Source organism: Polyodon spathula, chromosome 7, assembly GCF_017654505.1.
Source record: "Polyodon spathula isolate WHYD16114869_AA chromosome 7, ASM1765450v1, whole genome shotgun sequence".
In the NCBI taxonomy this organism is placed as follows: domain Eukaryota; kingdom Metazoa; phylum Chordata; class Actinopteri; order Acipenseriformes; family Polyodontidae; genus Polyodon; species Polyodon spathula.
The window spans coordinates 13,496,137-13,510,928 of record NC_054540.1 but is presented as its reverse complement, the minus strand read 5'-3'; the positions used below and the strand labels follow the sequence as shown (position 1 = coordinate 13,510,928).

At 34.8% G+C, this 14,792-nt stretch overlaps 1 protein-coding gene across 1 annotated transcript in view; it reads left to right on the top strand.

Annotated features, from left to right (window-relative positions):
- The first annotated feature begins 304 nt into the window (after positions 1-304).
- Positions 305-14,792, top strand: part of sema3e (sema domain, immunoglobulin domain (Ig), short basic domain, secreted, (semaphorin) 3E) — a 40,519-nt gene continuing 26,031 nt past the window's right edge. Inside the window, exon 1 of the mRNA XM_041254613.1 lies at positions 305-918. Coding sequence (XP_041110547.1) covers positions 804-918 — 115 coding nt within the window. The 5' untranslated portion in view covers positions 305-803. The remainder of the gene's footprint in view (positions 919-14,792) is intronic.

The following is a 14,792-nucleotide window of genomic DNA, read 5'->3' as shown; positions in this document are numbered from 1 at the left end:
GTAAAAGTATTTGTGTATACATAGGGTGTAGGCTCTGTATAAACACACACACACTACGTTGACAGAGAGCACATGTCTCACAAAAACCTCTCTTACTCTCTAAAATCGAATCAGAATTGCTTCTGTTAAAAGAAACATGCTGCTCAAGAGAAGTGCTGTCATAATCAAGGCAGTAAAACATTGGCCCCAGTCCTAGACACCAGGGGATCTGAGAGAGTGGAAAAGAAAGGGCGGATCAGTGAATGGCACGTGGATGAGAAATGTTTTGGCTACAGAGCATACTTCAGTTCCCAATGTACTTCTCTACTGAGGACTGCTGCATCCCTGCTGGGTGGAGCTGCTGGATCTGAGACACACTGGGACTCAGCAAGGGAGAGAAGGCTGCTTTCTTCTAGTTACCAGGGGTGAAAGGTGAATTAAAATACTTTTTGGCAAGTAAAAATGGCTGCAACCAACTGACAAATAAACCAGAGAAGCTTTGGAATGCTGTTTGCTATGCACCCAGAAAGAAGTAACAAAAAATGAACAAGGGTTGCTCATTGCTATTTGGAAGAAGCCTCACAGTTGTTGAAAGCAGAAGACAACAGATAAAGGCTGAGTGATACTCCTGAATGCTCCTATCGAGAGAGAAAGAAGCAACACATTACAAGGAACTATTAGTTTGACCTTGTATTTAGGCATTAAGCAACTTACATTCACTCCTTCAAATGGACTGACTGGACTGTTACTTGTTTAATATAGTTTTGAACTGAATGAAAGTGATTTAAGGAACCACAAGACAAGATACGAGTTACACTAACAGGATGGCAGTGGCACACAAGGTGCTCACATCAATGCTGTTTCGCTTTTGGTTGATTCTGGGGAGTGGAGTGCTGGCAGCCCATAGCAGCCGACCAAGGTTACGGCTATCTCACAGAGGTAGGTGAAAGTGCCAAGGGGGTCACATATTGTATATTGCACAGAGAGACAAAACAAATAATAAAACTTGCAATCTCTCCTCTTACAGTAGTATTTAGAAACTAAGTAACAATGAAAATAAAAACGGTAACAAAGATGTGATTTATCTGCTATGATTATTTGAAATGAACTGTAGTGTATTTCTTGCATTCAGCACTGACAACTGAAGTTCAATATGACACTGATTATTGATTCATTAATGTAATGTTTAATAATAATAATAATAATAATAATAATAATAATAATAATAATAATAATAATAATAATAATATCATACCTGAATTCTACATTACTCTACCGCTATTAAATATGTGCCAAATCAATTTATCTCAATTCTTCAAGTGAGCACTTTAAGGGTATTTCTTTACATATAAGTAATATATCATATTGTTGTGATGAGCAAGGTATATGCTAAAAACTCATAACCTAAGTAGGACATGTTGTTTCTGTTGTATATATTTAGGTTCATTCAGTTTGTCTGGATTCTGGTTTATAAGGCAGAAGGCAGTAATGCTAATGTTATGGCAGTCAAAACATGTTCTTAATATACAGAGAGGTATAGTAAAGTATGGCAGAAAAAGAACATGATGAATTATGCTATACGGTATGTACAATAAATCTCATTCATGACATTTATATATTTATCACGCCCCCCCCCCCCCCCCCCCTCCAGAACCTCTCTTTCTTAATCCTTTCCACCTGTAGGTTCTTTCGATGTCACATTTCTGGAAGCTTTAAAAGCAGCCTGTGTATATGCCTCCCAATGTCTCTTTATTAAGAAGTTTATTAAACAGCTACCAGCTTGTTTCAAATTGGGACTGTATACAATGCCCATATGCAGAAATCGACCAGTCATGCCTGCAAGCTCCAGCAAGCACCACACTGTAATTTTGGATACAGTGATTTAGATATAGTGTAAGCCTAAGTGCTATGATGCCGCATAAGATAAGGAAACAAAATGGTTCAGGTCCAGATCAAGTGTGGAATGTAGTTACTGAAACCTTTATCAGGCTCTGCTGTACAGTATAGAATTGCATGAATTCCGGTCATGCTATTTTGTTAAGCTAAAAATGTCTGGGCGTGTTTATTAAAAAGTTATATCACCAAATGCATTAGTACTGTGATATATGGACTGAATCCAGTTTCATACCTGTATGAGTGGTATAGTAATAGATTTACAATGACGGGAAGCTATTTATTTTATAATTATGTATGCATTTTTGCGTTTTGCTTATCTGCCAGTAGAAGAAAGCAAGTACACTTAAAGGATTCTCTGCTGTGTATTGATATATCTTGCAGCAAGTTGAGCTGGTTGGTCATAAAGTTGTATTTTGCACTTATGATATACATGCTTGACTTAACTTGCAGCTCATCATTCCCTGTTGTTCCAACTCCCTGATTATTTGTTTGCACTGGGAATTATTGTGTTTGCCCTGTGAAGTGGGTTGCCTTAAAAGATTAGGCTGAAAAGGACTACTTTCAATCTGGCCCTATTGTATATTATATTATATAGAAGTCCTATGTATACATTTAAAGTTAATAAAATACACTGTAAGAGAAACACTATTTATCATTATAGACTAAAATTTGCATAACTTATCCAAATGACATTTAAACTTGTCAGACATCCAGGCTTTTCTGGTTAGCAGTTCCAGAGTGGAACATTTTCATAATACTGGCAAAGTTTATATGTTGAGTGAGAATTTCTCTTGCTATTGTTATGGAATTTTAATGTACCCACCCCGTTCTCAAGATCCATCTGTTCCATTGTAATGATGACGTCAATACCCACTTACTGACATAATGTTATTTAAACTGCAGGAAAACAGTCCTGTTAAAATAAAGCAAATGTCCACTACAACGTGTTACCAAATATCAAATAAGTGAATTAAATATATTTAATAATACAAATACCCCCCCCCCCCCCCCCCCCCCCCCCCCCCCTATCCCCTCTCTCCTCTCTCCTCTCCTGAAGCAGCCCGTTCCTAATCAGGTTGCTACAGTGTTATACCTTCAGTACTGTCCTATATCGTATTGAGGAGATACAATGTGTTTGGTGTTTAGGAGAATGCAAACTTGTCTTGTGTCTTGTGTGAGCTCTGTATATTATTATATATTATTGCAACTGTATAAGAAAAAAATGAAATCAGATATAAAGCAGGTGTACAAGATAATTGCCTCTAGCTTGTAGTGCTGAAAGAACAGCTCTGCATATAGAAATGTGTTCCAGTGACAAAAGCCTAAACAAAACATACAGCTACAACATATAGAACACATCTGCGATGTGGCAAATTCAAAAGTCTGAAATGTTTTTGAGGCCACTTCATATCACTAGTGATAATAATGCATATTGTCTAAAGGGAACACTTAGCTATATCATATCAAAAATGCAATAAAAGTGTATATATATATACACACACACACACACACTAGCAAACCATACAGTACAACACATTACTTTCACAGTGATGTGTTTGCAAAGCTAAGAGTACACCTCTTCCTGTAAGAACTTTATTCTGAAAATGCTGTGATTAAGAATGTTTAACAACTATTTCAGGAGAAACTTTATTTTCATACTACATGTAAACCTCGTGGTCAAATACCTTATCACAATAGTTACTATAATAGAGCTAAAATGATGTTATTCAATTGATCTCATGTTCATGTTAAGTGGATGATAATTATGCATAGTTATACAGTGTTATGTAGTTTTAATGATGCCCAATAAAGTGTTACGTGAAAGAGTACTTTCTTGGTGGTTATATCTACTGCTGCAGTAATGATCATTTCATACTCAATACCTCCTTGATGGGACTGGGGTTCTGTAATAACAGTTGCATGCTTGGTTAACTGAAAAGTCATTCAATGTAACTTGTTCAAATAAACACCCTTCACTATGAATATTATTGCTGTATTTTTTAGCTCTTGAAAATGTACTCTAAAGACACTAAAAGCACTCTTGGGCTATGCAGTATGTCCGCACTATATACATACTGTTCTATTTAGCTTGTACTGTTTATTCATTAAATAGTTTAACTAGTTTAAACTATGATAATCTATTTCATCCTTTCAATTGATGGCAGTTTATAAACTACACACACACACACACACACACACACACACACACACACACATATATATATATATATATATTATATATATATATATATATATATATATATATATATACCTATATATTATAATATGCTAAGAAATTTTATGATTTTTTCAAAAAAAAAAACTATTACGTTTGACCTGCCTGGCAGGTGTTTATCCAAACTGTACTGTGTTGTGTTATCACAAGACTTGGAGTCTCAATGAAGGCGAATAGCAGAAAGATTTCACTTGTCAAATAATGTTGGATATTTACAATAATAAAACATTCAGCACAACTAAGTGCAGCAAAGAAGAGCAGCTTCTAAGTTCACCCCTTAAGCAGTACCAGGCAGAGACTTTAAACAGTAGTATTTGTAGTTAATATTACTTACGATTGTATTCACTGTGTTTAGTTAAATGATATAATACAGGAATGCTATTAGTTTGAATTCTACTTGAAAAAAAGGAGAAAGTGTGCACCAGTTTGCATTTTTCTAATAAGGCTACTACTATTACAGATTAAAGCAAGCTAGCTGAATGTATGTCCAATTGCTTTTGTGGTTCACAGTGACCAACTGAATTCTGCTCCCTTGTCTTGATCTCAATAGCTCAGGCTTTCAAAGACACTACAGGATCTATCTCACCCATTACACAAAACTTTGTTTTTAATTGTGTCATCTACACTTCATTGCCAGATAGCCTGCTCAACACAAAGCCTACAAACAATGTTGTAATTGCTGTTCACTGAGGGGTAATTGACTTGAGTGGAACCCTAGTGACTTGACCGACAATCTGTTTCTCCTTGTATTACGAGGAGTATCTCATATATCTATATATATATATATATATATATATATATATATATATATATATATATATATATATATATATATATATATATTTCTATATCATTTACAAGATATGTAAAGTCCATTGTTAAAGAACAATATAATCAGAGCATACCTATGATAAATGCATGCCAGTAGATTTATTTTCTTTCTGATAAGACTGAAAGGATTTGGCATAATTCATATACAACCCCTAGGTACATGCATATTTAACACTATCTATGTACATGCATATTTAAAACCATAAGCGTACAAGGTTTCTTACCTCATGTGTTGTTTAAACTGAACTATGAGATTCAAGTCAGAGGCACCTTTTTTTTTCAAGAGATGAACTAATCTTCTGATAATGGAAGACAACTGGACGCTTTGGCTTTGCCTGGTAACAATATATTTTTCACAACTCACATATAGGAGAAATATCAGAAAGAAAATATTGATTTCAATACGTCAGTAGCAATGAAAATAGATGACATAGTGGATGGTATTTTTTATGTTTTTCAATACATTCTGAAATATAGCAGAAATTCCATCGTACAATAGCTTAGGTTTACCGTTGATCGTGACAATGAAGACAGCATCCCTGCGAGAGGACTGGACTTTATTAAATATACTCTAAAGATAAAACTTGGACTGTTTGAAAGTCACAAGTTTGCATGACTGTTAGTGGATCCTTCAGCGAAACAAGAGCCACATGTTGTCAGTAATCAATTATTGACATCCGTGAAGCATTAAGCACCTGGAAGTCAAGGAGCATTAGTCAATTTGATGGAAAAAATTGCACATGATATGTTAACAGGTTTTGGGGATGGATTGTTGGTCAACGTCTTTTGGAAAAGTTATAAAGGTTATGATGCTTGTTGAGTTTTAAAAGTCGAAAAATAATATGACACGTGAAGAAAGATTATGTTCAGTTAGAGACAGGGATCTTCCAGAGAGATCAAAACCAATATTCAATATCCTGGTCAGAGATGTACAGTATTCCAAAATCTCCTCCTGCTAGGTAGTGACTTTCATGTTACATTTCAGTTCTTGCTGTAATATGTGAAAGGGCGTCTGACATTCTATAACAAAGGCCTGTGACAGAGCGAGACAATGATTCTTGGTGGTAAATCAACCCACGGATTACAGATAAGCAATACACGGCGCTGTAATTATTTACTGTTGTTTACCAGCAGGCATTTGGATTACAAATTACAACCGTTAAACAACACTGCACCTGGATTATAATTGTCTGTCTGTTTATTGATCACCTGAACCTGCAAAATCTTAACCACTTTGCCACAAGGCCATATATATGCAGCACGTTCATCGTCATGTTGTTTGGCCCCTAAAGAGGTGAATTTTGTGGTGACCCCTCAGTTTCCCGATTTCCGCGAAATCGTGAATTAGGTAGACCTTTATCTTTATCTTTAAATGTCAGATTGATTAAGCAATATAACCCTGATTAGGTGGTATGGTTTGCACAATAACCAGAGTTTTATTGCAATTTGAAACTGGTAAACAGCCTGTATTGTTGTTGTACATCTTTCATTTACATTTACATTATTTAGGTTTCTTTATAGAGATATGGTGTGGTAGTGCCCTGCAATGCTGCTTTCTAATTGGCAGATCACAGTTTTGAGTTTTCTAATAACAAGTATTGCTCCTTAAGTACCCACCCTATTTATTAAGCAAGTAAATGCAAGGGGTCTTAAGGAAAAACAACATGTTAAATAAATGTCCTGACTGTGGATTTTTTTCTAAATAAGAGTACATTTTGTTTTCACTGCTGCTAATACATGAAAAGATAAGGATCTCCCACACTGAAGATACATATTAAACTTTTTTTTATAGTATATAAGTACAGGCAATTTCCCTGTGTCTGTTTGTCGATGGTCGAGGGCTCAATGGGGTGGTGCAGAGAAACAAAACAGAATTCCAAACAGATTTAAAAAAACAACCAGGGTTGTTTTTGTTTATTTATTTATTTATTTATTTTTGTTCAGTTAAGCCCAACTGAGTTGAGGGAGGGCAGGTGCCAGCGGATCCTTGTAAGGGAAAACCATCAGATGGTTCAGCTCCCTCTAATAGCAGGAGGTTGAATTACAGACCGGACCCTCCTTTGTCCATCACACTGTTACATCAAAATCAGCCAATAATTCTGGAAACTGTTCATAACAAGGTTAGGGATGTTCAGCACTACTGGGGCACATGATTTTAGAGATAAATGCTGTATTTAAGACAGAATGTGTATAATAGAGTTTCTTATTGTTTTTATCATTATAAAGTTATAATATTAGTATCTGCCAAATTACTTTTTTTGTATAAAAAGTTAAATGTAGAGGGAATTAAAGCAGCACAGTTCCATTAATGTACTGTACAAAATACTGTTTAGACACATGGGATATACCATGAACAAGCTGGAGCAGCTCAGTGTGACAGTCAGAATTTTTAGAAAAGGGAGATCGCGTCTAACTAACCTGCTTGATTTTTTTGAGGCTGCAACATCGACAATGGATAATTGCAAAGCACATGACATGGTTTATTTAGATTTCCAGAAAGCTTTTGACAAAGTCCTGCATAAAAGATTAATTCTCAAACTGAACACAGTAGGGAGGCAAGGAAATGCATGCACATGGATTAGGAAGTGTTTAACATGTAGAAAACAGAAAGTACTGATTAGAGGAGAAACCTCAGAATGGAGCGAGATATCTAGTAGAGTACCCCATGGATCAGTATTAGTTTCTCTGCTCTTCCTAATCTACATTAATGACTTAGATTCTGGTATAGTAAGCAAACTGGTTAAATTTGCAGACGACACAAAAAGAGGAGGAATGGCAAACACCGTTGCGGGGCAGCAAAGGTCATTCAAAATGATCTAGACAAGATTCAGAACTGGGCAGACACATGGCAAATGACATTTCATGGAGAAAAGTGTTAGGTACTGTATGCAGGCAATAAAAGTGTCAATTATAAATACCATATGGGAGACAGTGAAATTTGAAGACAGAATCTATCTAAAAAAGATCTATGAGTCTTCATTTAGACAATGTGGGAAGCTGTAAAAAGGCCAACAAAATGTTTGGATATATAGTAAAAAGTGCTGAATTTAAGGGAAGTAATGTTAAAACTTTACAATGCATTAGTAAAACCTCTAGAAAGAGTGCAAAGAAGAGCAACCAGAATTATTCCTGTTTTAAAAGGCATGTCATATGCAGACAGGCTAAATTTTTTTTTAAAAAATGTATTCAGTCTTGAATAAAGGAGACATGGCGATCTCATTCAAGCATTTAAAATTCTAAAAGGTATTGACAATGTCGACCCATGGGACTTTTTCTACCTGAAAAAAGAAATAAGGACTAGGGGTCACAAATGGAGATTAGATAAAGGGGTATTCAAAACAGAAATTAGCTGCACTTTTTTACACAGATAATTGTGAAAGTCTGGAACCAACACCCCCAGTAATGTTGTTGAAGCTGACACCCTGAGATCCTTCAAGAAGTTGCTTGATGGGATTCTGAGATCAATAAGCTACTAACAACCAAACGAGCAAGATGGGCTGCATGACCTCCTCTTGTTTGTAACCTTTCTATGTTTTTTATGAATTGCATCATTATACAAGGCTAGATGTTGTTGATATTAAGTGTCTGGAAAAATGAATCCTAAAAATGGAACTCACTTGTTTTGTTAAAGACTGGGACAAGCAGATAATTGCTAGACTTGCTTAACTGAAATAAACACTCATTCCAAAGAGGAAACAACTTGAAGAATCATCATTACCACACCACTATCATTCTGGTGTCTGATTAAACAGAACCATTTTAACAGAGCAGACTTAGATCTAAGAGTAGATCAAGTGTGGTCATTTAAAAAAAAAAAAAAAGAAAAATCAGCTGCATAAAGAAACAAGATTTAAAGACATTGAGAAAGACTTCTAGTAGGAAAGTTTATCACAGTATCACTAAACATACCACAATTGCGTTTTTTTATGGCTGTTTTTTTATGAATGATTCTCTTTACAGAGTCTTTCATTGTATATGATGAAACTTTTGTTCACAGAATATCTGCACTCTTCTTAAGTTGTTTAATTAGAAGATATTCTTAAGGCATTTAATTAATTGCATAGGTAGGGTATGTTACGCACTACTGCAACCTTTATTTTTGTAAAAATATATTTGTGTAGAGACCTCTCGGCAAGGACAGCGAAGTGCCAGCAAATCATCCTCAATTAGCCAATATACTACGTTTGCAGAATAACATCTAGAGATAATGTGTCAAATATAGTACACACTACAGTACGGATGTTATACAAAAAAAAGGTATAAAAAATACACTTTTAGCATGCACCCTTTTAAAAACTAGAACACTGTGTGACTAATTCCAATGTTCTCTAATAAAAAACTAAAAAAAGAACTTTGGAAGTTGCTCAATGGCAGATTTTCCAGCAACCACTAGAACTCTTTTTTTCTATTAACATCCTTTATGTCAAGATACAGAACATAGTGCAGAGTACAGCCATTAAATGTTACTGAGTTTTAGAGATAATCCTCTGAGAAGGTGGCTGCAACATTGTATATGTGTTTAGAACATGTCAACATAATCTTTAGGATAACCCATTGCATTGATTTTTAATTCTCAATGCATTTAATTTAATTTTCTGGAGAATAACATTGTTTCGAGTAATATATGTGCTTATCTTCGCATGAAAACTTGTAGATCACCCAGTCTCATTTAGAGCATCCACCTATATGCTTTATTCTTACTTGCAAAAGAAAGAGCCTTGCACACAATGATAGTGCAGCTTTGCATTTACAAAATATATCTGAGAAATAATCCAGCCTTACACAAACAGCTTTCGCATTGTGGTTCTGTCCCTGTAACTTGTTTCTAAATAAAACCAGAAGCTTACTCTTGGAATTTTTATAAGTGTACGTTTCAGCTGATTGATCAACAGGGGTTCTTGTACTGTATCAAATTACTGTTTTTTAAGGAAAAAAGTGGTGCAGTAAGTATGGTGTTAAATCAAACCTTTATATCTGTCACTTTACTGTATTGGGATTTCTAAGGAGGAAATGTAGTGTTACAATAGGCTAGGAGGTACAGGTTAGTTCACTAGTTTCCTGTGGTTAGGTACGAGGGTTTGAAACCAGCTCATGTCACAAGTGAAATGACGCCCCCCTCCCTTAAATGAATAGGACATTTTTGTAGCTTGTTTTGCAAAGAATGAGTCATAAAAAGTATATACTTTAATTCCCACCTAAAATTGCATTAAACAATTCTATCTGTTTAAGAATCTAAGCAATATATAGATTCAATCTCTTGTGATTGATAATCATATAATAAATAAATCCTTTTTAATTTTATATTGGTATTACATATGCCACACATTACATTGTGACAGGATTACATTTGTAAAGCTTAAGAGCAGAAAACATTTTGAAAATGCTATGCTAAGCAGAATGCAGACAATAAAATAAAAAAATAAAAAAAAAACAACTGAACTTCCGCAAACTGTGTTAGTATTGGATCCATATGATTAACTTCAAACTGTAGGGTGTTCTTTAGGGTCCCATCTTTAGTTGTAAATGTTTTTCGAACATTTATAGAGACTTTTTAGTACCAGGGAGTAGCTTTAGGAAGGTTGGACCTTCCTTTCAGTCTGTACTCATGTGCAGTTTATGTTGAGTGATTATGTCTTTCATCACTGGCGTTTTCATTCAACTTGTGATGCTATTTTCAAGAAATACATACTTGTAATGTGACAAAGTATAGGATTGATATGACTTGAGCTCAATTTGTCACACACATCATTATATTGTTGAAATTAAATTAAATACATTTTAAATAGTCTAAACTACTAAATGTTTTTTTAAAAGATTATATGCTATACTTCAAAGCATTTGTATTTTAGGCAGAGGGAAATTAGCATTCTTAATCTGTCATCATATGGTGAATGTGTCCATTGTATTTGCCTTGTATAAATTGGCTTAACACGGTTTTCAAAGAGGAGGACATGTCAGCAGGTGGATTTAAGTAGTGCAGTTGTAAACTTAGAAAACTGAAGTTCTTAATTTGAGATTGTGCTGTCAGAGGAATGTTGAAGTGTATGTTAAAACTGATATATTATATACAGTACAACTGGTTGTGAATGTAATATACAGTTTATTTAAAAAATCACTTGACCAGTTCACAGATATCATAAGATACAAGTATGCACTGTAGATTAATACAACTTGTCAGGGAGCATCAGTAGACAAGAGAAGAAAATGGTACTGTTGACAGCTTGAGTCGTATGGGATTCATGTCAATCTGGTATGCAAATCATGTAAAGACAGAACCTTTGACTCAAAGTGTCAACTATAATTATAATGTTTTCATTTTCTGTTACTGCTAGCAAGTTCACTTGTTCTATGACACACAGTGTTCCAAATTCATGGTAAAAGTTAAATCAATTAAGAGACCAGATAGTAAAAGTGGACAAAAACACCCCTATTTTTAATTTTTAAAACAGTGTGCAGATTTAAAGACCTGGTTCACACTAAGATAAAGTTCTGTAATGAAGAAGAAAGTTGACATGCTCACCACAAAAAATCTTTATTTAAAATTGGTGCTGGATCCCTCCAGTGACTTTTTTGTATTTCTAGAGTCAAATCTAATGCATCAGAATATGCAATATACGGTAGAACAATACCCTAATCTAACTGCGAAGTCAACATCGTAAGAAGGGATTGTGTGCTGTTTTAAATTGGATTAATGTCACACAGTAATATCCCTAACTAGAAAAATGAAAAGACAAAAACGTTCAGTACCACAGTAACACACAGTAACAGCAGAGACGACTGCTGATATGACGAATGCACTACGGTGCATTTATTTAAAAATAAACATAACAGGACACGGCACCTTAGACCAAAATAAATAAACAAACAAACAGACTAACACAAAACAAGACAAACTCCAGTTCTCCACACACCGAACACACAACCCAGAGTGAGTGACAACATGCTACTTTTATGCAGCTGTGCCGAGACTCAATTGCTAATCAGTCATTCAATTGGAGTCTCGGTACAACTGCACATGAATTAATCAAGTGTAATTATACATTAGTACATTTTACCTGCATGTGAAGTGCTGTGCAATCCTCGTGCCTAAATACAAATATACATTTTAAACACTTGTGCTCGTAACCCATATTATATCCTGTGTACCAACTACAATACACCAACATTAACACCATACATACAACAAATAACACAAAAATATGCATAGGGACGGGGCACACTGCCACAAACATGTATTCCAAATAAATGACCAAATAAGTTTGATAATTCATATTGATCACTTGGAGACTAGGTTAACAGACCTTCTGAACTGATATGGATCTAGTGGCCATTGCAGAGTGGTGTAATGTTCACACACTGACCTTTTCAATTTAGAATGTAATGATATCATAATGCTTAAGGCTATGATAAATTGAAAAACATGGTCTGTAATGTGTTACAGCTTAAAGAAACAAAAACTGTAAAAAAAAAAAAAACAACTAACCTTTTGTTAATGCAGTCTGTTTTTTGTTAAAAAGGTTAGAGGGGTGTATTTTTTACCTTTTAAATTGTTCTCACATAACAGTTGTTTTTCATAAATAAATAAATTGTGTGCATGGATAATGAAGCGCATGGTTAACAAAGATTTTGGTTTAGGAAAGTTACATGCTGTGTTTTTTTCTAAATACAGTAGTGATAGGAGAGGTGTCTTTTTGCATGTTGAACAATGAATCTGAATCCCAAACTCCTCTTTACGTCCCAATATATGTCTGGCTTACTCAAATACCTCTTTTCCACTGTACAACCGAGCCGAGCCAGCCTGGTGCAGCTTAACAGGAGCCTGGTTGTTTTCCCACTGACGTCACACACAATGAATATTGATGGTACAGTATTAAGAGGTGCCGTATTTGAGTTGAAAATGGCGACTCCAGAGGATATAGTTGCGTTAGACTTCATTTTTGTTTTTGAATACAACTGAAATGTAATGATATGGGGGGTTTATTATGCAAAAAGAGGAGACAAATGCTTCTCAGAGAGAGCATTGACCTGGATATGACAAGCAAGATTCTCGACCTTAGATGCCTCAACGTAGTGATGAAATTACCACAGGTACCATGAGGGCCTTGGGCAAAAGGGAATGTTATGCCTACCACTGCTTTTAATGCATTTTCTTAATTACTGTATTCTTAATTATATTCCTTCCCAATAGGGGTATGCCAAAATGCGGTACTCGCACCCAGAATTGTCTTCAATAAATTCATTAAATAAATCCATCCACTATCGTGTTGAATTAAAAACATGAAAACTTGATATCCCTCATGTTTACAATTGAGTACCAATCAATGGCAATTAACTCTATCCAGGGCGCTGACAGTTTTACTGCCATACTGAGGCTATATAGTAACAATGAAGAGGGGAGGCCATTTGGTAAATTACGAAAGTAATATTTTACTTCCCTCCATGCTTTAAAATACTGGTTTTATCCTCTTTGAATGCTAAATATTTGTAACTCAGTGATCAACCAGCTTACTTGCTGTATACATACACAGGGAACAGTGTGATGCTTGTGGATTCTTAAATGTGTACAGTCATCTCCAGAATGCATCTGAATAATGAAACTAAAAACTGAACAGTCTAAAAGTCAGTTTAGTGGGTTCAGTTCTCCAGTCCAAACTGCTGCACACCCATTGCATTGTACAGTTTTCATTTTAGGACTCTGGAATTATGACTCAATCATCTGTTTCATTGGGCCCAATTCAATTAACTTATCTACTACTGTTGCTGAATTTACCACATATTTCCTTTTGAAGAAAAATCACCAAGGCAGGTTATTGTTGTTAAATAAAGAACAACAATTTCTTTTGACGTAAACAACAACAAGTATAAAATACAAGTGTTTTTATTTAATTGGATATGTCATGGCAGTTTAATAAATATGACTTTAATACAGTTTTTTTTTTTTTTTTTACCCCCAGAGGGAATTAGGCAACACAGAAGTGACTGATAGTATCTTAAAATGGGAGATTCAAGTGAGTTTGAATAAACAACAGACAATGTATGTTGTTTCAATTAGTATTCAAAAAACAATATTCTTCTGTGTATTTTGGTTTTATTTACTTTCAAAAGTTTCTGGATTATAAAAGCTCTGTGGAAGTAACCTTTGTACTTCATCAATAGCACATAATACTCTACAAATCATAGGTTCAATTTTTAGATGCACTGAGTTTTTAAAATTCAGTTTTTAAAAATAAGAAAAGAAAATAAAAAAAGATAAAAAAAGATCAGATCTTACAGACTTCTTCTATTATGGACCTTTCCTGCTACTTTGAATTAACTAAACCTGATAAAGTTATGATGGAGGCTTTCTCATTGATTACTTTGCAAGAGCTGACAGCGTTAGTTAGGCATATGAGACCAACCATTTGTGCCCTTGATCCTATTTCTGCTAAACTATTAAAATATGTATTTAGTGTTGCTAATATGAACATTTTAACAATTATAAGTGAATCATTTTCATCTGGTATAGTTCCCTCTGCACTTAAGGTTGCAGTGGTTAAACCCCTGCTTAAAAAAAAGTAATTTGGATCCTACAGTTATTAACAGCTATAGGCCAATTTCCAATTTTCCATTTTTAGCCAAGGCCTTGGAGAAAGTTGTTGCCAATCTCCTTATCAAATGTTTAGCTTGTAATGCTTTATTTGAGAAATTTCAGTCTGGATTTCTGCACATAGCACCTAGACGGCTCTTGTTAGGGTAGTAAATGATCTTTTGATAAGCTCCAAATCTGGCTTTCCTTCAATTTTAATTATTCTTGATTTTAGTGCTGCCTTTGACACTGTGGACCTTTCCATTCTATTAAATCGCCTTGGGA